This window comes from Ranitomeya imitator, chromosome 1, assembly GCF_032444005.1.
Source record: "Ranitomeya imitator isolate aRanImi1 chromosome 1, aRanImi1.pri, whole genome shotgun sequence".
Taxonomy (NCBI): domain Eukaryota; kingdom Metazoa; phylum Chordata; class Amphibia; order Anura; family Dendrobatidae; genus Ranitomeya; species Ranitomeya imitator.
Genome location: NC_091282.1, coordinates 796413976 through 796438994, shown reverse-complemented (window position 1 = coordinate 796438994; position 25019 = coordinate 796413976). Strand labels below are relative to the sequence as shown.

Below are 25019 nucleotides of genomic sequence, written 5' to 3'. Positions count from 1 at the left end.
ATATTGTCCAGCCACGTAGTATATTGCACAGTCACGTAGTATATTGCCCAGCCACGTAGTATATTGCCCAATGACGTAGTATATTGCCCAGCAACGTAGTATATTGCACACACAGTCACGTAGTATATTGGCCAATGACGTAGTATATTGCCCAGCAACGTAGTATATTGCACACACAGTCACGTAGTATATTGCCCAGTCACGTAGTATATTGCCCAGCCACATAGTATATTGCACAGTCACGTAGTATATTGCCCAGTCACGCAGTATATTGCCCAACCACGTAGTGTATTGCCCAGTGACCAAGTATATTCCCCAGCCACGTAGTATATTGCCCAGTTATGTAGTATATTGCCCAGTGACGTAGTATACAGCACAGAGCTATGTAGTATATTGTCCAGTCACGTAGTATATTGCCCAGCCAGTTTGTCACAGTTTAAAAAATAAAAAATAAACATATACTCACCTTTCCGAGGGCCCCTTGTAGTCCACGGCAGCTTCCGGTCCCAGGGTTGGTATGAGCGCAGGACCTATGATGACGTCGCGGTCACATGACCTACGTCATGGCAGGTCTTTCTAGCGCAGGCGCGCAGGGCCTGTGATGACATCGCGGTCACATGACCGTGACGTCATGGCAGGTCCTTCTCCCATACCATCTTTGCCACCGGAAGCTGCAACGGAAGATGGCGGCCGGCGCGAGCGACTACGGAAGGTGAGTATAGCAGGTTTTTTTCTTCATTATTATTTTTAACATTACATTTTTTACTATTGATGCCGCATAGGCAGCGTCAATAGCAAAAATTTGGGGACACACAGGGTTAATAGCGGCGGTAACGGAGTGCGGTGACCGGAGGGGACTATGCGGGCAACAGGCACTGACTGCGGGGAGTAAGGAGCAGCCATTTTCTTCCGGACTGTGCCCGTCGCTGATTGGTCGCGGCAGCCATGACAGGCAGCTGGCGAGACCAATCAGCGAACGAATAACCGTGACAGAAGGACAGACAGACAGACGGGAGTGACCCTTAGACAATTATATAGTAGATGTGGAGCACTGTGCACATTTCAGTGATACTTTTATATCTTTGGCGGCTGCTTGTAAGATTATTCACGTTACCGTTTTATTGTAGGGATCATTACTGCTCCTCATTAAACTTGTAAAAGACACAAAAAAAACCTACATTTTGTGAATATGAAACTAATTTCAGCATCATCAGTGAGCAATTGCATTACAGGATACTGTGACTTCTATAAACAGCGCCACGTTCGGTGACGTAGCAAGACTGAGCATTGCACACAGTGATGTCACAGTGCAAGAATTTCATACAGCGGTGTAACAATTCCAAAGACTGACGTCATCATGTTTGCTCACCTCGCAGGCGAGGTAGAGCTTCTCCTTCAGAATGGTCCTAACAGCCGTCACTTGGCCGGTTAGCTCAGTTGGTTAGAGCGTGGTGCTAATAACGCCAAGGTCGCGGGTTCGATCCCCGTACGGGCCATCCCAATTTTTGCTTGTGATTTTTTTTTTGTTTGTTTTTTTTATATCAAAACTTTTGTTATTCCTCTAATGAGTTTCTGTGATTTGTCGTTTCACCATTTCCATTACTACTTCATATAGCAAACTCATGACTGTGAAGCTGTCACTTATTCGGTCTTTGTAAACATAAAACGCGCTCTGAAGTTTGACTCCGGTCGGCCACCGTACAGCACTTCCTATTTTTGACCTTCCGTGATCGGAAAAAAAAAAAACTAAACAGAAAACCTCGTGACTGTTTCCTGCTCATTTGGAGCTGCGTCCTGGACACGGACACTGATTGAAAAACGAAGGGAGAAATTTTACATAACGGCGACAAAAACTCCAACAAAATGGCGGCGCTGGGTTGCCCCGGAAACATGGCGGAGGTGGTGAGCGCCGCGGTGCAGGAGTACGTGCAGATGATGGTAGAAGAACCTGGACAGGTGGTGGTCGTACATGAGGGAGGCGGAGGGGACGCACTGAGCCCAGAAATCCTGCAGAGCATCTCCCATAGTGACACCGTCTTCTACGTGCAGCCGGACGGCAGCCTGGTTCCCGGTGGGAGGCTGCTAAATGGGGGCCGTGTGCTGGAGGCTGCCCAACATGAAGTCAGGCTGGAGGCTGGAGGTCGTGTCATGGAGGCTGCAGTCGTGGAAAGCGCAGGGGTGGAGGCTGCAGTCGTGGAAAGCGCAGCCATGGAGTCTGCATTCGTGGAAAGCGCAGCCATGGAGGCTGCATTCGTGGAAAGCGCAGCCATGGAGGCTGCAGTCGTGGAGAGCGCAGCCATGGAGGCTGCAGTCGTGGAAAGCGCAACCATGGAGGCTGCAGTCGTGGAAAGCGCAGCCATGGAGGCCGCACACTCTGGGATGGTTCTGGTCGGTGCCCCTGGGGTGGTAGATGCCGGTGAGGAGGATATGGCCATGGAAAGCGCATTAAACCTCACTATGGAGGCTACAGACAGAGGCCGTGAGGCTGCCACAACACTCGCGGGGTCCCCAAATATGGCGACACATCGAGGCCTCGTGTCAGCAATCGGGGGGCCCACTCCTATCCCTCAGCTGCAGACAGTAGCACACCCTGTGGTCTTACGAGAGGGGGCCCTCACCTCCAGGATCCCAGAAACTAAGGTAACTCTTATTGGGCCAAACGCAACTTATATTCCCGTTTTTTTTTTTTGTGCAAAATGAATGCGATTTAAAAGAAAAAAAAAAAAGTGTATTATGGACCAAACTCTACATAGAGACCTGCACCAAATCCTCTTCGACTGAGTCTCCTTAGCGGGAAAACACGTTGATAGCACTCAGGGGGGTGAAACGCTTTGCTGCATCAATCACAAGGGGAATGAAAGAAAAAAGAAAAAAAAAAACACCCTCAAAAAAAAAAAAAAAAAAACTCGCTGGTCCCCATTTCCAGTTTCAGGTTACAGAAAAGACTCATGTCCCCAGCAGACCTCTGAGCCTGAACAGACCTGATTCATCGTTTACATCTACTATATAATTGTCTAAGGGTCACTTCCGTCTTTCTGTCTGTCTGTCCTTCTATCATGGATATTCATTGGTCGCGGCCTCTGTCTGTCGTGGCTGGGCAATACACTACGTGGCTGGGCAATATACTACGTGGACATGCATATTCTAGAATACCCGATGCGTTAGAATCAGGTCACCATCTAGTGTGTGAATAATAATTTTATTTTCGTTCCAGCTAAATCCCATCCATGTTCAAGTACCCGGTCTCCAGGTGAAAAAGAGTGCGGATCCGGTGGTTCTTAACCTCAGTGGCATCCATGTGAAAAACACCAGTCCTGGTCTCGTCGGCTCTCAGATTGTGCAGATCAAGTCTCTGAGCAATTTGGGGAAGCCTCTGGTGGTGAATGCATCCACTCTGGAGTCTCCAATCCAAATCCTTGTTCGATCAGCTCAGCTGTCCACTGCAAAACAGAGGACCCCCGACCTAAATAGGAACACCGGGGAATCCTTAGTCATCCATTCGCTTAATGGCGCTCGCACATTGACCGACCACGCACAGAACAAAGGCCATAAACGCAAAAAGGCCATAAAGATAAAGACCCGCTCTGGCCGAATATCTCGCCCCCCTAAACACAAAGCCAAGGACTACAAGTTCCTTAAAGTGGGTGACCTGATTCAAGACAGCGCCTCAGATTCAGAAGACTATTCAGAGCTGAGCACGGACGAAGAGGAGAAGGGCGTGAAGGAGAAGGCACCGTGCGACCTGCTGCCATACACAGTGAAAAACGAACTGTTCCAGTGTCAGACGTGTGAAAAGTCCTATATGGGTAAAGGAGGGTTGTCCCGACACTACAGGCTGTACCCCAGTCACGGGCACATGGAGCCGTCATTAGTTTCCGATGCCAAGAAAAATAGAGAATCTGGTGTTGGGGGAAATTTTCTGCCTGGTGAACCTAAGGTGAGGATTCTCACCAGTCAGAGACTGGCGCTGTGCTGACAGAATGAGGCTGCTCGTCAGTGAGCTGGGGGCGCTGCGGCCCCTTTGGGGTTGGACCATAGTTTATTAATGCCCTGGAATCCTTTGGTCTTATATAATGTAATTTGTGTTTCAGAAGCCAACACCGAGACCTAAGAAGAGGCTGTTAGAGGACCCCCTGAACCCCGATCATTCCAGACTTCTATCTTTGGATAATGATGGTCTTGAGTTTGCTTCAGTATCAACCACTTGCCAGGGACGACAGCAGATAACAGCAAGGAGATTCGGACGCCCCCGGAAAGCACTGGCCATTGCCTCCTCTAAGCAGAACGCACTGCAAGCAAAAGAAGTCAGTACAATATGTATATCCATCATATGAATCGTAACTGTGTAAGAGGAAGCAGAGAACTGGGCTCCTTACAAGCTAATAACTTACATCATGTATTATACTTCAGAGCTGCACTCACTATTCTGCTTGTGCAGTCACTGTGTACATACATTACATTACTGATCCTGAGTTACCTCTTGTATTATATTCCAGAGCTGCACTCACTATTCTGCTGGTGCAGTTACTGTGTACATATATGACATTACTGATCCTGAGTTACATCCTGTATTATACTCCAGAGCTGAACTCACTATTCTGCTGGTGCAGTCACTTTGTACATACATTACATTACTGATCCTGCACTGATCCTGAGTTACAGCATGTATTATACTCCAGAGCTGCACTCACTATTCTGCTGGTGCAGTCACTGTGTACATACATTACATTACTGATCCTTAGTTACATACTGAATTATACCCCAGAGCTGCACTCACTATTCTGCTGGTGCAGTTACTGTGTACATACATTACTTATCCCGTATTATACTCCAGAGCTGCACTTACTATTCTGCTGGTTCAATGGCTGTGTACATACATTGCATTACTGATCCCGAGTTACCGTATATACTCGAGTATAAGCCGAAACCCCTAATTTTGCCATAAAAAACTGGGAAAACTTAATGACTCAAGTATAACCCTAGGGTGGGAAATGCAGCAGCTACTGGTAAATTTCCAAAAATTAAAATAGATACCAATAAAAGTAAAATTAATTGAGACATCAGTAAGTTAAGTGTTTTTGAATATCCATATTGAATCAGGAGCCCAATATAACGCTCCATAAAGTTCCTGATGGGCCCCATAAAATGCTCCATAATAAAATATGCCCCATATAATGCTGCACAAAGGTTGATAATGGCCCCATAGAAACATTTGCCCCGTACAATGCTGCATAATTGTTGATTACGGCCCCATAAGATGCTCCATAGAATATTATTCCCCATATGCTGCTGCTGGAATTTAAAAAAAAAAAAAAAAAAAAAGACATACTGACCTGAGACGTCTTGTCCTCAGCAGGCGGGGACACCGGCACTTACGATATTCACCTGTCCCCGTTCCACCGCCATGCGCCGCTGTGTCTTTTGGCTCTCTGCAGTGACTGTTCAGGCAGAGGGTGGCGCGCACTAAACACGTCATCTCGCCCTCTGACCTGAACGTCACAGCCAGAGGATGCGGAAGACGGAGCGGCGGTGGAATAGGGACAGGTGAATATCGCATGACTCACCCTCTCCCGTTATACTCATCCTCCCGGCGCGATCCCTGCTTCTCCGATGCGATGGTCTCTGATGCCGGCAGCTTGTTCCTTTGCTCAGCGGTCACTGGTACCACTCATTAAAGTAATGAAAATGCGCTCCACCCCTATGGAAGTGGAGTCATGTCCATATTCATTACTTTAATGAGCGGTACCACGTGACCGCTGAACACAGGAAGAGCTGTGGGCGCCAGAGAAGCAGAGACATGCATAGACGCTTCAGGAGTAGGTGAGTATGATTTGACAGCTACCGCTCCCCCTCCCCCGCCGACCCCCTGGGAATTACTCGAGTATAAGCCGAGGGGCACTTTCAGCCTAAAAAAAATAGGCTGAAAATCTCAGCTTATACTCGAGTATATACGGTGCATCCTGTATTATACTCCAGAGCTGCACTCACTATTCTGCTGGTGCAGTCCCTGTGTGCACACATTATATACTCTCTCTCTCTCTCTCTCTCCATCTTCTGCAGCTCATTCAACATTGTGAAGATGCAGACATAAGGGAACACGTTGCACCGTGTCTTTCCGGGCGTCTTTCAGTCTGTGACTACTCTCTTGTGAAGGTCGGTGCACTGATGCTTTAGACTTTTTTTCTTTTGTTTTTACCTTTATCTTCCATCACTGTTCATCCTTTCTGCTGCTTGTTTTCAAAGGTCAAACAGGAACATCCAGATGAGCCTTTGTTTCCGCACCTATATAAAGAACTGGAGAAATTGCACTCCATGGTCCGAATGTTGGCTGCAGAGTATTTCAGTAGTGGGGTGGGAAAGACTCTTGAAGTTACTGATAGTAAGGTGAGTTAAAGGGGTGGTTCCCTCTCCTTTTTATATGGTGGGACAAGCCTCTATCAAGATATTTCTGACACATCCTGCAGATTTGCTGTAAGGGTATGTTTCCACGTGGTGTATTTGCTGCGGTTTGGATGCTGCGTACATCCGTAGTGTCCAATCCGCAGCAGCCAGATGTTACAGCATAGTGGATGGGATTTTATGAAATCTCATCTCCTCTATGCGTTCAAAGACGCAGGCGGCAGACTTGCATATACGCACATGCGGCGCATCTTTATAGACCGCAGCATGTCTGTTTATCTTGCGGAGATGCTCTGTCTCCGCAAGATAAACTGCACAGTCAGTATGAAGGATGCCGTGATTCCGCCTGTGTTTAATGATGCAAAAGCCAACAGCGCTTTGGACGGAGCGGGGATCTGCTGCATCCAAAGCGCTGCCTTTACTGAACATGGGAACATACCCTAAGTGTAAGACATTGGAGCCCTATGTTATCCATGCAGTTTGGCTAATGAAGCCAAATCAGAATTTCAATTTGCTGATAGTGTCTCGGGGTATTTCCACTGCTATTTGCATATTTAATTTCCCATAGGAGCATTGCAAGGCGAATAAGCCTTCTTACATTGGCATGCCAGGGCCCGGTATGTCACTCTCCACAAGGAGAAACATTACTCCTTAAACCTCTGTCCAGAGCCTCTCACCAAGCCAAATCAGATCTCATACTTTGCACTGATGAGGGCCAATACCACTGAAACATCATGTCTGCAAATTGAGATTTTTATCCCAAGTCATATAGAAAGGCTCTTTAAAGGGTCGATACAGAATTTTCGGGTCTCTGGTTTCAACAGGTGGTACTATAGAGTGCTAATGAAGGGTTAACTCGGCTCTGCATGTGATGTTTTATGTCCACTAGGTGGCAGCATCATTGGACGTTTCTGCAGAACAGATTGCAGAAGTTTCTCTTCTCCCAGAACAATGCTCAGAAGAGCAAAGAATACAGTCAGAAGACGGGAATAATGAGGTAATAGATATCTGCCCAAATAATGATCTGGTTATAATTGTCACCAGCCAGTAATATGTAATGTGCTCTGTGGTAGTGTTCAACGGAAGAGATGATGCCGCCATCCAAGAGATCAAAAGTGGACGAAACAGAAAGTGAGAGGCCGACCCCAGAAATGTCCACAGAGAACACTGTGTACATCCACGAAGAAGAACAGACGCAAGGTAAGTTAGTGATTACCGTATTTTGTGATCCATAAGACGCACCCCAAATTTTGGGGTGGAAAATATATTTCTCCGTCGCCTCATTGAGGGACACAGGACCATGGGTGTATGCTGCTGCCACTAGGAGGCTAGCACTAAGTAGATATAAGAAGATTAGCTTCTCCTCTGCAGTGTACACCGCCCACACTGGCTCCAGCCAAACTAGTTCAGCTTGGTGTCAGTAGGAGGCACATGTCTGATTTTCAGACCACATCTATAGTTTAAACTGTTTTTTTTTTTATTTTCATTCTTAATTATTTCAAAGGATTACTGGGGTGACGGATCCCTTAAGGGTGCCGCTCTCCCCTAACCTACAACAGGCGTGCGTGGAGTGTCACCTCCACATAACTTCTCCTGCATCTCTTTTACCGGCATGCTTGAGATCTTCGTTAGGGGCGACGGGTCCCTTCAGGGCACTGCTTTCCCCAGTGTCACCTCCTTGTACCCCCATCTGCATCCAGGCTCATCCATCCTTTTGACTGCCGGACCAACAGCCCTGTTCCATCCTTGGGGAGTTAACCCCGTGGGTGTCCAGATGCGCTTATGGAGTCCGTGCGGCCCCACTGCATCGCCCTTGATGAACAGCGGCGATGGAAGAAAGGTGGAAGGTCCCTCTCTGACCTGGATAGAGGTTTTCTGCATGTCCACTTTGATGCAGCCAGCCTGGGTCAGCCTGTGGTCCTGTGCTTCATCAATGGATTACCGGCATCTGCAGCGGCTCCATGACGGGACGCACACCGCTGGGAAGGTGGGCTGGGTGTGCGTCTGGGTCACAGCGGAGGGCTCCTGCAAATGCGGTATGAGCGCTATTTCCAGTGGTATCCCCTCTCCTTCCGGGTCCCACGCCGGCCGGCTGCCGAAATCTAGCCCCCAGCTTGGGTTTATTTTCAGCGGCAATTCCAATGCTCCGCCCACTTCATGACATCACGGCAGTAGCTCCACCCACTGTGCCTATGAATTTGGCATGCCTCGCACACTGCGAGACTTCTCAGTTATGCCCCCTCTGCAATTCCCGGCGGCAGTCTTTATGCCACCTGGCCGGCCCTTTGCATATACTGTGCCCCGTTCAGCAGAATCCTGCTGCACTTCAGAGGGGAACGGGAGACCGAGAGGACCGCTCTCGCGGGGCACAGGACCTGGGTAAGATCTCTGAGCCTGCAGCAGATACTCATTGGCCCTTCTCTGCAGTATTCACTGGAGCTTACAAGGTACTGCACACCCTATTGGAGTATTTCGGCAGAATCAGGGACATACTGTGGTACATCATGTCACTCCCTAAGACATCCAAGAAGGTTAATAAGGCACATACTGTGTTTTTCACCTCATGTACAACCTGCTAGACTTCGTTACCACGTGGACATAGTATGCCACTTTGTAAAGCCTGTGACCTTGAATGCGCTCAGGAGCCCTCTGCCGTTACCAAACCCAGTGTACCTAGTCCCCCTGAGTGGGCTTCGTCGCAGTCCATGGCGTCACTAGCCAAAGCAATAGAGTCCCTCCAAGATTCCTCTACCGGTCGGGGTCTTCGTCTGCCTGTCTTGGAGGGTTCCTATACCTCATGGGAACTCTTGGTCAGCAGGGGCCATTTTCAGACAAAAACTCCACAGGCATCTAGGAAACGGTCCCATATTAGTCACCCGGGTCTTCTCGCTCCTCGTTATCCGGGGGTTCCGTCTCACGTTCCCCTTCATCCGGGGCTTTCAGTGGCCAGGACTCTACGTCCAACTTGACATCCCCCTTGACCTAGACTCACCGGTTTATCAGACGACGGTGGACAGTCTCATTGAGGCCGTCAAAAATTCTTTAAAGGTTGACGTGGACCCTGACTCTGTCCCGGATCACGCGGTGTCCTTTAAGAGGAACAAATTACCTCATGGGGTTTTCTCCAACCACCCCGAGGTCCAGGACATAGTTCAACGGCATAGAGAAATACTGGACAAATGCTTTGCAGGTCAGAAGCCTATAGATGTGAGATACCCATTTTCCTCAGATCTGCGGAAGGAATGGGCCGAATCCCCTCCAGTTGATTCGCCTGGCCTCAAAAACCTTCCTATCTTTACTAGATGTTTCCTCGATTGGAGACCCCACGGACCGTCAGAGAACCTTGCCGGTTCGGTTTTTGAAGCGTTGGGCTCAGTATTTTCTCCCTCTTTTGCTGTGGTATGGGTAACTAAAGTTATGGCCTCTAGGGCAGATACCCTAAGAAGGACCATTCAAGATAGTGACCTCCCCCAGGAAGCAGAAGACTTGGCCAACCAGATCTCCTTAGCCTGGGAATATTGGTTGCACGCATCATTAGGCTCTGCTAACTGTGCTGCCCTTGCAGCCTCAAACGCCATCACCATCCGTCGGGCTCTGTGGCTCAGGGAATGGCGTGCGGACTCTGCGTTCAAAAAGTCCCTGACGTCTCTGCCCTACCAGAGTGGTCTTTTATTTGGCGAGAAGCTGGATCAGCTTATCTTGGACGCCACAGTAGGAAAGAGTAAATTCCTTCCCCAGCAGAAGACTAGGCGACCTTTTCGTCGTCAACAACAGTTGCGTTTTCGCTCCTTTCGTAGCAACTCCGGTTGGTCCAATGCGACCACCTCTTCCAGATCAGGGCGTTCTCCTTGTGGGGATATTGGTCCCCAGGTCTCGTATAAGACCAACCAGTCATGGAAGGGCTGACCCAAGCAAACTAGATCTAAGGGGTACAAGTCCCATAGATTCTCGTCCCAATTACTCATTTTGTCCGGTCGACACCAGCAGAGTAGGCTGACTTCTACTTCTGTTTCGTCACATCTGGCTCTCTGTCATCCACAAAGAATGGGTCAGAGACCTGGTGTCTTCCGGATACAAGATAGTTTTCTTCCCATCCTCCAGCACTGTTTTTCCCCTATCGCCCCCCACAAGACAGATGCGCGGGCCATGCCTTTCTACCGAGCCATCGATTCATTATGATGAGACGGCATCATCATTCTGTCCCAGAAAACGAGAGGTTTGAGAGTTTCTACTTGAACTTACTTGTGGTTCTGAAGAAGAATGGCACGGTACGGCCCATCCTAGATCTGAAGCTCCTAAACAAGTTTGTCAGTCTGGCACTTCAGGATGGATTCCCTCCGCTCTGTCATCACATCGATGGGGAGGGGGGAGTTCCTAGCATCCATCGACATCCGGGATTCTTATCTTCATGTCCCGATTTTTCCACCTCGCCAAAGGTTCCTGCGTTTTGCCGTTCGCGAGGAACATTTCCTATTTACGGCCTTGCCATTCGGCCTTACCACCACTCCCAGAATGTTCACAAAGGTTATGGTGGCCGTCATATCCATTCTGCACTCTGGGCGTTGTTGTCCTGCTATACCTGGATGACCTTCTTATCAGGGGGCCGTCTTTCCATGCCTGGGCGGAGTGCATCCGTATCCCCTTGTATACACTTTCTCACTTGGGCTATCAGCTCGGCAGATATCCTTTTTGGGAATGAACCTGGACATTTCCCGAGGGTTGGTGATTCTCCCTCGAGACAAGGTCATAGCCCTTCAACAAGGAGCTCGGGCACTTTGTCGCCCATTTCCTCACTCTATCTGATTCGGCATGGGGGGGGTCCTGGGCAAAATGGTGGCAGCGTTGGAAGCCATTTCCTTTGCCCAACTACACCTCTGTTTTCTGCGGCTTGTGCTTCTATCGGCCTGGGACTTGAACTCGTTCTCAACTGTCAAGCGGGCGCTCACGTGATGGACGTTATGGTCCTCCCTCAGCCACGGAAATCTTTTCTCTCAGTTCAATGGCTTGTGGTCACCACCGACACCAGTCTTCTCGGCTGGGGGCTGTCTTCTGTCACCACACTGCCCAGAGACGCTGGTCGCCTCGCGAATTCTGATCAACGTTCTGGAAATACGGGCGATGCGGTTGACCCTGCAGCGGTTCCATCACCTTCTGGCGGGTCGTCTCATCCGAATATAGTCAGACAAAGCCACGGCTGTGGCGTACATCAATCATCAGGGGGGCACCCGCGGCAATGCGCGAGGTGGAACACATTCTCCGCTGGGCCGAGATGACCCACTCAGTCATCTCAGCTGTTCACATCCCGGGTGTGGAAAGCTGGGCGGCAGACTTCTTCAGCCGTCAGGGTCTCGCCTCAGGAGAGTGGTCACTTCACCAACAGATTTGTCATTGCTGGGGAACTCCGGATGTGTACCTGATGGCAGTATGGCTAAATGCCAAGGTACCCGAGTTCGTAGCTCGGTCCCAGGATCCAGAGGCCATTGGGGGGCATGCACTTCCTTATGTCTTTCCCCCTCTTCCATTTACTTCCGAGGATTATCAGGAAGATCAAGATGGAAGGGATTCCGGTGATCCTAGTCGCACCGGACTGGCCTCACCAGGCGTGGTACGCGAAGTTGGTGCAGCTCATCATCAACGGTCCCTGGCAACTACCGGATCGATCAGATCTACTCTCCTAGGGCCCGATTTGCCACCATAACTCAGGGGCCCTGTGTTTAAAGGCCTAGCTGTTGAATCATGGGTTCTAACCCAAGCTGGTGTTTCTCCCAAGAGGTGGTTTCCACTATGCTTAGCTCTCGGAAGCCTGCTTTGGGGCGCATTCATCACCTCACCTGGAAAGTTTTTTTCGCATGGTGCAGGGAACGCGGTCATTCTCCTCGCTATTTTGGAGTTCCTTCAGACTGGTCTGGACTCAGTCCTAGCGCTTAGTTCCCTCAAAGGCCAGATCTCTGCTTTATCCGTTTTGTTCCAGCGCCGGATTGCTTTTAAGCCACAAGTGAAGACTTTCATTCACTGGGTCTCCCACGTGGTACCCCTATAGAAGGCTGTTGGATGCCTGAGACCTTAACTTAGTCCTAGGAGTCCTACAAGAGGCTCCGTTAGAGCCGCTACAGGACGTCTCTGACCCACCTTTCATAGAAGGTCACCTTCCTGGTTGAGGTGACATCGATCAGGTGGGTATCGGAGCTAGCTGCTCTTTCCTGTTGAGCTCCCTTTTTTAATTATTCACTTGGACAAGATGGTTCTCAGGCCGTCCCAGTCCTTACCCAAGGTGGTCTCTTCCTTTCAGCCTTACATCACCCCACTCCTCCTGCTGCCGCCAGCTTCCTGCAGCAGCGACCATGCCTTCTGTGACTTAGCTGCACCACAGCCCACTCTTCCCACACCACCCCACCTCTCGTAAGCTACATTCGTATTATAAGATGCACTCACTTTCCTATCAAATTTTTTTGGGGTAAAAAACTGCATATTATAATCCAAAAATTACGGTATATTCTTGTTCACAAGGGACAGTATTTATAGTATATTCTTGTACATAGGGGGCAGTATTATAGTAGGAATATTCTTGTACATATGGGCGCTATTATAGTAGTTATATTCTTGTACATAGGGGGCAGTATCAGAGTAGTTATATTTTGTAGGATAACTTTGTGTAACCTGTTTTCTTATTTCGTGCAGATCTCATGACTGATGAATTACTTTGTGGAAATGACACAAGTTCTGATGTTACAATAAATTGTACCATACAAGTTTGTGAAACATCTCTGACAAATGTGATGGAGGAAGAAGCTAAAGAGCTGCCTGTGATCACCACTCCAGCCTCTATTCCATGTGGCATAGAACAGGACGTTATGGCGACTGCTCCTCCACTACTTGGTGGAGAATCGGGTGACTCCGTACAGATCTCCACGGATCGTTCAGCAGAAAGTCCAGGTGATGAATGTTGCAGCCATATTACACAGGAGGGCACACGGCCCAATGAGGTTTTACCAGGAAGCCTTGTCCCTCCGCTCCCGTGTTCTCCGGCTGACTTTGCCCTCCCTTCTGATGCTCCTCCACAAACCATTACCGAAAAGACATGCAGCGAAAGCTTCCAAGGTGTAGACGCCTTAATCCCCCCAGACATCATTGCCAGTGACTCTGGCTCACAAGCCTTTGACTTCCAATATGGACAGGACTTGGTGTTTGTTCACCACTCGGAAGGAGCTGCAGTGGGCGAGGCGGGTGTAATATTCGAGCCCCCCGCTCACCCGCAGGACACGGTGGCGGCCCTAATGGAAATTAAGTGAATCTAATTTTCGGATTTTTTTTGACGTGTGGATTTTTCTAATAAATGTAGGAAGTTCCCTTTATATATTCTTCTGCGATCGACTCTTTATCTGATTTATAAATCCTTTATATGAAGTTTATTTTTTCTCAATGGAGTCCTTTTCTGAACAGAAAATTTGCACTATTGACCGCTATGACTGAGTCAGTCCACCTTTTCTGACTTTTTTTTTTTTTTTCAATTGCTCGCCATTTCCAAGGATTCTGCTTGCTGTCAGCGAAGGCAAACCTTAAAATTCAGACGGATCTAATGTCTTAGTTCAGTGATTGTAACGATGGAATCCAGTCCGAACGGTACGATGCAAGCAGAAGACAGCAGCAAGAGAAATATTTTTCTTAAAGGGGTTGTCCACTTTTTTTTTTTTAACTGTATTTGGAACTACAAAATGTTTTACTAAAAATGTTGCATCGTTTTGGCTTTTAATATGATCTTTATTTTGATCCTATTTACAACAAATCGCCATTTGAGACGTCTGGTGGTGACTCTCTGCTAGTGAACACAACGGCGCTCCTGTGTATGGGAGCATCGGGTGAGATTGGGGCATCTAAGTAGTGGGATGTGGGAACCCTTCAACTCTCCTAACGATGATGTCGCTGAGATGAATGAGCCAAGGCTCATTTTCTAACTCAGTCGACTATGCAATAAAGAGAAGGCGTATCCTGCCAAACTTTTAATGAAACCCAATGGCAGAATTTTTTTAAGTCGAAAAGATATGTATTTCAGTAAATAAGAAAAATTTCTCAAGGGTGAAAATCCCTTTAAGGGATCATTCAGACTAATGTATTTTCGATCTATATGTGCAATGCATACAATTGATATTTCCATTTGGACTATTGGGGGGGGGGGGGGAAATGCAGCATGCAACGGTCCGGAGTAGTGCATGCAAGAAAAGGCCCAGACACGACCACATGAGACAAGGGGAGCGTTCCAGTCCTACTGCTTAGAGAAAAGAACTATCATCAGAGCAGTAAATAATGGGGCTGTAGTCGCGTTAGACAATCAGATTTCTCCCCTTTCTGTGGCTTCCCGAATTAGGTTTGAGACTATGGATATTGGGGGTTGCCACGCTTTTTTGGGAACGCAGTCTTGCATTTTATACGCCGCAACATTTATTTGGTGTAGATCAAGGTAAGTGAGGTTAAGACGTTTATTAAGCTCCTACTCTGAGTCTGGAGTTATAAACTGTGTTAAAAGGGTTGTCCGGGAAAACTGCCTCCCCTGTCTACAGGTTGGGTCTGGTACTGCAGCTCAAGTCATAGAGCTGAAATTCCTCACACAACCTGCGGACGAGGAGGCGCTGTTTTATTAGGAAGTTCTATTATTCTAATCCTGGATGATGGTGTTCAGATTGCAGTTTCCTGTAGTCATCTATGATCGATCTTCCTACAAGGTCTACGTGTAAATTTTTCTAGACCGTTCTTGAATTTACCTTTAATTTGCCGTTGTTACTTTTGTTTTCCTTCTTTGTCAGCTATTCTGGAGTCACAGCAAGAGCTGCATTCTGAATTCTGCTCCCTTTCTGAAATGAGATAGCTCTGCAATGCGCCATTAACACAGTGGAAATAATCTGCTGACTTGCAAAGAAAAAAAAGCTGGTTCCTTACTAAACATGAACACATAATTTTAAGAAGGTCGGAATAACCCTTTAAAGGCTGTGTTATGTAGTCACCCACCCCAAGCCCATGCTGTTTGGTCACATAGATCAGCTAAAGGTTTAGCTGTGACCTTGGTTATTTTTTTTTTTTTGTTCAGCCAGACCCCTACTATATCTATATGATTCTCAGTGAGGTACAACCCCCGATGCGTTTCTGCTTCTCCAAACAGAAACCTTTTCTACTATTGAACTTCATGGTGACGAGAGAAGGCACTAGGTACAAAAGTAACGACTGAGACAAACTCATTTCCCATTTCCATTGCTTTATTTGTAAAGTTTATCAGCATTTTAGTGGAAATGTAAAATAAATAATAAAAAAAAAAATATATATATATTGTGTTCTTAAAAGGATAACATCTTTCTGTATAATATTTGTGGGAGAAACAAAACATGTAATTGCCTTTTACTGCTCAATAAACATTTTTCATGAATGAAGTCTGTGTCATCCGTACGTCGTTATTATACCCAACAATCTTCAGGCAGGGGTATTTATCATGAGAAATTAAACTGTTCTGTTGTCACAAACCCTGAGGAGTCATTCAAGGGTTAACCCTACAGTGACTGGCGTCCATTCTATATTCCAGGAACCATAGAATAGGTAGTTGATTTGAGAAAAGTCAACTTTTTTACAATATGGGTGCCATAATGATGGATGGAGAAATGTTCATGCCATTTTTTTATACTTTGCCAACCATTTCGTATTGCTATGCTTGATGGAATCTCCTACCGTTTTCTGTATGCAGCTCCTGCACTAATGTATCTCTACCCTGTGTATAGTCTGATCCTGCGGTCATGTGTGTCTCTGCCGCCTCTGATCACTTTCCTCCTCTTTGTTCAGCCTGCACGGTAGCATTCAGCTGCAGGATCTGACAACAGTATTTCTAGTTCATGATCATGGAGACACTAGGACTGCATGGGAGCTGCATACAATTTCTGTATTATTAAATATTTGAAATTTTTTATCCAAAAGTACGTAAACCACTTACATCTTCTACACATTGCCTTTAAGACAGCTGTCACAAGTCAAAGAAAAAAAAAATTGTGCAACTACTTTAGTGCTGGGGGAAAAAAAACTGCACTCAGGACACATTCAAGTTTCTTGCAATTTGCAGGTGGGAAAATTCTGCCGTTTGACTCCAAATCCCAGTATTGGATTTGTTGTGGTGGTTGCATGTGTGACCTCATTGCCAATAATCAAATGCAAAGTAAGGCCTGTCCCACACGTCCAGATAATTCCGGTTCCGGAGAAATCGGTACCGCAGTTATCCGTGTCCCTGTGCTCACGTGGCACATCAGTGTGGCACACGTTCGGTCACGTGGTGCCGCTTATTACAGTGATGAATATGTGGCTCCACCCCTATGGGAGGTGGAGCCGCATATTCATCACTTTAATGTGCGGCACCACGTGACCGCTCATACAGGAAGAGCTGCGACGCTGAGAGGAAGCATCGAGGGAGCTGGGTAAGTATTTTAATGCCAGCGGGCGGGCGCACAGGGGGAGGGAGGGGGGAGATTACCGGGAACTTTATTTTAACAAAAAAAAAATTTTTTCATTCCTTCTCTCCAGCGAACGCTGCTGGAGAGAAGAAATGAATGGGGCTTCAGCACCACATGCTGGGGGGACAGCGCTTACAGTAGCGCGGTCTCCTGCCCGGCACACGGACAGCATCCGTGTGCGGTACATGTTTTACACAAACCCATTGACTTTAATGGGTCCGTGTGATCCGTGCGTTCCCACAAACACTGACATGTCTCTGTGTTTTTCAAACGGACACACGGTCCGTGAAAACACGCTGACATGTGCAGAGACACATTGATTTTAATGTGTCTACGTGAGTCAGTGTCTCCGGTACGTGAGGAAACTGTCACCTCACGTACCGGAGCCACTGACGTGTGAAACTGGCCTAACAGGGTGACCAGTGTCGCCATCCAGCCTTAGGCTAGGAGAAAAATGCATGTGAAGACCATAATTCAGGAAATGTCCCCATTAAAAGGTCCGGTGCCCAGTCTCCAGCAGCATGCTCTCGAGCAGGACTTTACTACCACTATCGATGTAGGGCTGATATAACCAGCAGGACAGATACACCATTAACAAGTCCTGATCTGTGGTGTGTGCAATCTCTCCCACAATAGTCTTCTTCAGGGTAATTTCCTTTTTATACATTTCGGACATCTTTAAGGAGGTCTCGTCTGCAACACAAGAAAGCAGTAAAAAGGGGTTCAGTCAGCAAGTTGTGTGATGGAAAGGGCAGGAGAGAAATGTCTCCGAGCAAGTGCTGATGACCTTGTATTCTCCATCCGAGAAAATCTGTCCGGTTACTGATACGAGTGGCAGAATGCGACTGGCGTTTTCCACCAACCCGCAGACATGAATAGGCAAGTGCTATCAGATTCCGAGGCAAATCGTGCATGCTGAGAAGTTTTTTTTATCTCAACCCCCTACCCCTCGTAGGAGAAGAAAAAAAACAAGTCAGACGTGCACTGCCCCATAGGATAACATTGGTCCAAGTGCGATCTATCAAAATTAGTCGTCTGCACCTGCCCTTATAATAGGGTGTTAAAGGGGTAAATGAGGACATTTCCAGAGTGCAATTAAGAGAACAAGAAAACAAAAAAGCAATTTTTTTGTTATTCTTCACATATAGTAAATAAAGTTTTATTCACCTAATTATCCTACTTTAAGGCCGGGATCACACATGCGAGAAACACGTCCGTGTCTCGCATGTGAAACCCAAGCTGTGGCGCCGCCACTGTGGAGCGGAGCGTGCGGCCGCATAGCAACACATGGAGCTGCACACTCAGCTCCCAAGTGCCGGCGTCAGGGCTTGGATTTCACATGTGAGACACGGACGTGTTTCTCGCATGTGTGATCCCGGCCTAAAGGGAACCTGTCACCTCAAATTGGGAAACTGTAAATGCCTTTTTTCTGGTCCGATGGGCGGCGTTTCGTCTTCATTTCTCCACCCCATCCGTCCCTGTTGTACACAATATGTTCGAGAATTAGAGTACTTGTGCTCCATAGTTGGCGCGTGCGCCATGCAATCTTCGCACGCGCAGTATGCTTTGCCCAACTGCGGGCAAAGCCGAAAAGCATTACTGCGCATGTGCCCGCGCCCTATGTCACAGAACAGAGCAAAATACTTCCGAGACATAGTGTGACGCCGCCCTCCTGCTTTTTCATCGCTCCCAGGCATTATGCTCCTTCGCAGGCTTACTGATCTGCCCTGTTGAGGGCAGAGTAAAGTACTGCAGCCGCTGGGAAAGGTCAGAGAGGCCCGATGCCTGCGCACTGCAGCACTTTACTCTGCCCTCAACAGGGCAGATCAGTAAGCCTGCGAAGGAGCACGGCACGAAGAAAGCAGGATGACGACATTGCATGAGAATGGGAGGCGCTGGACCCGGGACCTGCGACACCCATCAGACCTGACCGCCCCCCGGATGAGTATAATATAACTTATTTTTCTTCACTTGCTGTAGATAAACCAAGAAAGGCAGTGGCCGCATAATATAGCGGCAAAATCTGCTGACAGGTTCCCTTTAACTCATAACTACAAATAAAGATTCCACAACAACCACAAGACAGATTTCATCACCAGATATCAGTGTAAGGGCTCCTTCTCACTTGCGAGAAATACGTCCGAGTCTCGCAGGTTAAAACCCAGCTCTGGCGGCGGCACCTTAGAGTGGAGCATGCAGCTCCGCTCTGGAGTGCAGGTGCCAGAGCAGGGTTTTAACCTGCGAGACTCGGACGTATTTCTTGCAAGTGAGAAGGAACCCTAATCAGTATAACGGCGCCGACCTGACACTGTCTGTAGCTACTGAGCACAATCCTGCTGACAGGCTACTTTTAAATCTGCACGTCCTAAACACAAAATACTTACAGAACAGCTTTGTTGGCCATGTAAGGAAAAGTATCGGCCGGTGATTTTCGCCCTGGCACTGATAATCCTCCAGGTCACACACGCCTTTGAACGTGGATGTCAACTTCTCCATTTTCAGCTGAATTTGGCTCTTTTACAAGATAAAAACATTTACAAATATGAAACTTTATGCAAAACTGAGGAAAAACAAACAATTTGGGAAGAGACAGACCATTCTCTTCAACAGGTCCAGTAATTCTGAGCACAATCTTTCCAGTTCTTCTTTGTTCGGACTCTCATGAGCAGACGCCGTGTCGTCTACTACCAGCTTCTCATATGATCTAGGAAAAAAGAAGTTGTCTCACTGTTCATGAGTGGTACTTAAAGGGGCGCATCACCCATCATCATTAGATATCTGCGTATCGGTGTAATGTGCTCCTTTGCAATGTCCCTTTAATAAACCCGCAGCATAAATGCTTTATTATATCCCCGGCATTGTACAGACTGCCCTGTAGTGGAGATCACAGGTATCTACAGGTCCGGTCTTGGTGACTTTGTGACTACATTAAAGCTCCACAGTTGGTAAAAATGGCAGCTGCTTCCAAAAAGAAAGATAACATTACCAGCAGATGATATTGTCTATGTACAGTAGATGCTGTATTATGTAACAATCCTACAATGTGATTTTCTGTTTTTTATTTTTAGATTCTGCCTCTCACAGTTGAAGTGTATCTACGATAAAAAATTACAGACCTCTGCATTATTTGTAGGTGGGAAAACGTGCAAAATCTGCAGGGGATCAAATACTTATTTCCCCCACTGTATACGGTAAAATACCTTGGCAGATTAACCCCTTACATCACTTACAGGCCGCTGATTTTGAGATTGACGATCTTGTTGGCAGCACTGAAAGCCGTGTCATTGCAGCTCTCCCATCTCAGCATCAGGTTGTGCCAGTCGGCAGCGTTGTCTTTGATCTTCCTGGCGCTGCCCGTCAACGCCGTTTTTTTAAGGGTTTTACCTGAATTTAAAAAAATAAGAATTTAAATATGGGGATGTAAGAATTTTTTAAAAAAAAAGTGCTGGAAAGCCCCTTTAATCAGGAGACATTCTGACTCAGGCGGTGTCTTTTAATGACACTGGGAAGAGACAGAGTTTTAGAAATCTTTGTTACTGTGGTGGAAAAAAATTGTGTAAATCTGGCAAACGCCGTAAAGGAAAATGTAGCAAAAAAAAAAAAAAAAAAAAATAAGTGGAGCCAACCAATCAGAGTGCTGCTCTCATTAGAGAAAATGAAAGCTGCGTCCTGATTGGTTGCTACGGAAGCTTACCGTACTCTCATACCGTTGCACTGAGATCACAGTATGGATAAAGGTATTACAAGGGATCACTCACTGTCCATCCGCTGGCGCGTCAGGAGTCAGGGGCAGGACACGTGACCCTCCATAGCAACATTCACTTCCGACTTCCGCCTAACAGCGGAAGTGGTGTGACGTCACGAGGACATGGTTTCTGATTGGCCGGCCTGCTCCGGTGTTTTGGTTCTGTGCTTGGGGGCTGTGGATGAGCGTTTGGGCCCGAGGGAAGAGCGGCGTGAGGTGAAGAGACCGGGAGAGCCACCGGGTCAGGTGAGAGGACTGCGCATGTCTGATATGTGTGCCGTATATACATAGATCTCACAGCACGGATATATTGTGTGCTAGCTACAGGGTTTTGTGGTCTTAAAGGGAATTTCCATACTGTTTGACTGGGTTCTTCAGCGCTTACACGGAGCCCGACCTGAGGGTCCCCCAGCGCTTACACAGAGCCCGACCTGAGGGTCCCCCAGCGCTTATATGGAGCCTGACCTGAGGGTCCCCCAGCGCTTACACGGAGCCTGACCTGAGGGTCCCCCAGCGCTTACACGGAGCCCGACCTGAGGGTCCCCCAGCGCTTACACGGAGCCTGACCTGAGGGTCCCCCAGCGCTTATACGGAGCCCGACCTGAGGGTCCCCAGCGCTTACACGGAGCCTGACCTGAGAGTCCCCCAGCGCTTACACGGAGCCCGACCTGAGGGTCCCCCAGCGCTTATATGGAGCCTGACCTGAGGGTCCCCCAGCGCTTACACGGAGCCTGACCTGAGGGTCCCCCAGCGCTTATACGGAGCCCGACCTGAGGGTCCCCCAGCGCTTATATGGAGCCTGACCTGAGGGTCCCCCAGCGCTTACACGGAGCCCGACCTGAGGGTCCCCAGCGCTTACACGGAGCCCGACCTGAGGGTCCCCAGCGCTTACACGGAGCCCGACCTGAGGGTCTCCAGCGCTTACACGGAGCCCGACCTGAGGGTCCCCAGCGCTTACACGGAGCCCGACCTGAGGGTCCCCAGCGCTTACACGGAGCCCGACCTGAGGGTCCCCAGCGCTTACACGGAGCCCGACCTGAGGGTCCCCAGCGCTTACACGGAGCCCGACCTGAGGGTCCCCAGCGCTTACACGGAGCCCGACCTGAGGGTCCCCAGCGCTTATACGGAGCCTGACCTGAGGGTCCCCAGCGCTTACACGGAGCCCGACCTGAGGGTCCCCCAGCGCTTACACGGAGCCCGACCTGAGGGTCCCCCAGCGCTTTTACGGAGCCCGACCTGAGGGTCCCCCAGCGCTTATACGGAGCCTGACCTGAGGGTCCCCAGCGCTTATACGGAGCCCGACCTGAGGGTCCCCAGTGCTTATACGGAGCCCGACCTGAGGGTCCCCCAGCGCTTACACGGAGCCCGACCTGAGGGTCCCCCAGCGCTTACACGGAGCCTGACCTGAGGGTCCCCCAGCGCTTATACGGAGCCCGACCTGAGGGTCCCCAGCGCTTACACGGAGCCCGACCTGAGGGTCCCCAGCGCTTACACGGAGCCCGACCTGAGGGTCCCCAGCGCTTACACGGAGCCCGACCTGAGGGTCCCCAGCGCTTATACGGAGCCCGACCTGAGGGTCCCCAGCGCTTATACGGAGCCCGACCTGAGGGTCCCCAGCGCTTATACGGAGCCCGACCTGAGGGTCCCCCAGCGCTTATACGGAGCCCGACCTGAGGGTCCCCCAGCGCTTATACGGAGCCCGACCTGAGGGTCCCCCAGCGCTTATACGGAGCCCGACCTGAGGGTCCCCCAGCGCTTATACGGAGCCCGACCTGAGGGTCCCCCAGCGCTTATACGGAGCCCGACCTGAGGGTCCCCCAGCGCTTATACGGAGCCCGACCTGAGGGTCCCCCAGCGCTTATACGGAGCCCGACCTGAGGGTCCCCCAGCGCTTATACGGAGCCTGACCTGAGGGTCCCCAGTGCTTATACGGAGCCCGACCTGAGGGTCCCTCAGCGCTTACACGGAGCCTGACCTGAGGGTCCCCCAGCGCTTATACGGAGCCCGACCTGAGGGTCCCCAGCGCTTACACGGAGCCCGACCTGAGGGTCCCCAGCGCTTACACGGAGCCCGACCTGAGGGTCCCCAGCGCTTACACGGAGCCCGACCTGAGGGTCCCCAGCGCTTACACGGAGCCCGACCTGAGGGTCCCCAGCGCTTACACGGAGCCCGACCTGAGGGTCCCCAGCGCTTATACGGAGCCTGACCTGAGGGTCCCCAGCGCTTATACGGAGCCTGACCTGAGGGTCCCCCAGCGCTTATACGGAGCCCGACCTGAGGGTCCCCCAGCGCTTATACGGAGCCCGACCTGAGGGTCCCCCAGCGCTTATACGGAGCCCGACCTGAGGGTCCCCCAGCGCTTATACGGAGCCTGACCTGAGGGTCCCCCAGCGCTTATACGGAGCCCGACCTGAGGGTCTCCAGCGCTTATGCGGAGCCCAGACTGAGGGTTCCCCAGCACTTATACAGACAGTCTGCACAGATGCTCCCCTCCTTGCTCCTGCCCCCATTTCGCCCTCCCTGGTGTCACATCCTGATGGGGCCGGAGTGTGGACGACTTCCAGGCAGGAGTGAGGATGTGTGATTCTGGAATTAGAGCCTTTCCCTTTCCTGCAGTCGCTCCCTCATGTCTCCCATCCCTCTGCATTCAGTGCCGTCATTGAGGTTTTCATTGCAGTAAAGGACTGTAGGTAAGTGATGGATTTATAGATGATTCCGCCAGTAATCTTATATAAAGGAAGCACCGCAGGCCTGAATCTGAGGGGCTACTGGTGCCGGGGGTCACCTACAGCTGGATATTAGTCGCTGTTCACTTCTGATCTTAAACTGATCGGTGCAGGAATAGTCACTGGGGAATGAATACTATCGCACATATGCTTACTATATTCAAGGGTAGCCTGTACATGCCATGGAATGCCTAAAGCAGGTCATTTCCCCCATTCTTTACACCACAGCTCTGCTTCATCAGCTTGGTCACAGTATTACAGACATTATAATTGGCCTTTATGAGCCAGCACCATGCTCTGTGTCAGTCCCCTCCGGTCCGTGTCCTGCCAGCAGCTTTGTCATATAGAATAGGAGCTTTGTTGCAGGCAGCTGTGTCTCATGGGTTTTGTCCATTGTTCCAGGGGCAGGTTTGTAATTGAAGGACAAGTTTATAGTAATGAATGGTTTTCTATACAGTCCATGACTGGGGGTCTTCTCCAATCTTCATAGCACAGACATCCATTGTGTGGGGTTCAGTACTTTGATGCTGAATATTTGATCTCCCACACTGGACTTTTGTATAATTTAATAAAAACTGCTGCTGTCTGTGCCACCGGCGGTCTTCCAGCTTCCTTTTCCAACGTGGGGTGAAAGCAGCTGGCCCCCAACCATGGTCACCATATGTCCACTACCCGCCAGAGGAGGAAGCCAGGACACTAGCTAGCAGCACTATCCAGGAGTGTCGGGGGTCCGTGTAGTGATCGTGTTGTGCTTTTGTTATATTATTTAAGGCCAGTGCTGCATATGCACATACCCAATAAAACACAAAAGCCACATGAAAAAAATTACTATGGCTCAAGGAATGCAAAAGTATACCAATTTTATTCATAAAAATAAACATTAAAATGATGACACCTGAATACCTCACAACACAACTAAGAATCACCAAGGCTGGGGCATCATAAATGATCAATGCTGCACCGCACTCCTATTGACCCAAATATTAGACATTAATGATACACAATCACAGTGAACCTTAAATGCAGTATCACATGCAACCACTGGTATCGAGAAACCTAAGTGGGAAGCAAGCTGAAGGGACACATGTAAACTGTGGATATAACCAGAGCCATATAGGAGCGGAGCTCAAAGTGCATAAACAAGTATAAATATATTACCAGTGGCGTGCCCAGCCTGGATGAACGTCCCACCTCGACGCGCGTTTCGCCTGTTCTTCCGGGGGCGTGTTTAGCTAGGGAGGTAGGCGGTCTATTTAAATGCCCGAGAGCCAATCAATGATCAGCGTGGTTGACGACGGTAACTAAGCACCCATAGCGTAGAGCATGTAACCAGGGTATGACGGCGCATCCGGTGCTTGGTCTGTCTCCAATCAGGACCACCCAAACTCCGGTCAATTAGACATCATCATGAAAGACCAGAGCAGGGAGCTCCGGAGCGATCCGAGCACTGCATGCGCACCACCCTGTTGTGGTATAATACCACCAAATGAACCATCGGGACAGTGATCAACCCCTTATTACATTATTTCTACTAGGGGTACATAGAAAAATGAGAAAGGTATAAACCTAAGTGCAACAATGATGACAAAATATACAAGACAATGTACACATACACAAATGCCAACAATTTGGTCTAAAAACATACATATACATTAATACATATTAAATGTG

General features: G+C 49.0%; 3 protein-coding genes across 7 annotated transcripts in view; 2 read left to right on the top strand and 1 right to left on the bottom strand.

Moving 5' to 3' along the window:
- The first annotated feature begins 1718 nt into the window (after window positions 1-1718).
- Window positions 1719-15811, top strand: ZNF839 (zinc finger protein 839). The gene is made up of 8 exons (XM_069737886.1): window positions 1719-2640; window positions 3215-3937; window positions 4092-4304; window positions 6061-6153; window positions 6244-6384; window positions 7289-7396; window positions 7473-7599; window positions 13078-15811. Exons 1-8 carry the CDS (start codon window positions 1864-1866, stop codon window positions 13686-13688), a joined length of 2793 nt encoding a protein of 930 aa, XP_069593987.1. The 5' UTR covers window positions 1719-1863; the 3' UTR covers window positions 13689-15811.
- CINP (cyclin dependent kinase 2 interacting protein) lies at window positions 15627-20753 on the bottom strand. 3 transcript variants are annotated; one of them, XM_069737898.1, is made up of 5 exons: window positions 20636-20753; window positions 20108-20261; window positions 19473-19581; window positions 19262-19391; window positions 15627-17570 (listed from the first exon to the last, which is right to left on the bottom strand). In XM_069737898.1, exons 1-5 carry the CDS (start codon window positions 20640-20642, stop codon window positions 17368-17370), a joined length of 603 nt encoding a protein of 200 aa, XP_069593999.1. In that variant the 5' UTR covers window positions 20643-20753; the 3' UTR covers window positions 15627-17367. The 3 variants fall into 3 exon arrangements, with proteins under 3 accessions (XP_069593999.1, XP_069594007.1, XP_069594015.1); XM_069737906.1 differs by having other exon boundaries at window positions 20572-20676; XM_069737914.1 differs by lacking the exon at window positions 20636-20753 and adding an exon at window positions 20585-20618.
- The window catches only part of TECPR2 (tectonin beta-propeller repeat containing 2), a 62010-nt gene continuing 57736 nt past the window's right edge, over window positions 20746-25019 (top strand). For all 3 annotated transcript variants that reach the window (XM_069737865.1, XM_069737855.1, XM_069737846.1), the window contains exon 1: window positions 20746-20868. The gene's annotated coding sequence lies outside the window, so the exon portion shown is untranslated. The remainder of the gene's footprint in view (window positions 20869-25019) is intronic.

Coding starts and splice junctions, on each gene's coding strand:
- CINP (XM_069737898.1), bottom strand. Junction 19,582..20,107: donor AATCTCAAAATCAGCGGCCT/GTAAGTGATGTA, acceptor CTTTTTTCCTAG/ATCATATGAGAAGCTGGTAG. Junction 17,571..19,261: donor ATGGCCAACAAAGCTGTTCT/GTAAGTATTTTG, acceptor CTTGTGTTGCAG/ACGAGACCTCCTTAAAGATG.
- ZNF839 (XM_069737886.1), top strand. CDS start 1,864: ATGGCGGCGCTGGGTTGCCCCGGAAACATGGCGGAGGTGGTGAGCGCC. Junction 6,385..7,288: donor TTGAAGTTACTGATAGTAAG/GTGAGTTAAAGG, acceptor TATGTCCACTAG/GTGGCAGCATCATTGGACGT. Junction 7,397..7,472: donor CAGAAGACGGGAATAATGAG/GTAATAGATATC, acceptor GCTCTGTGGTAG/TGTTCAACGGAAGAGATGAT.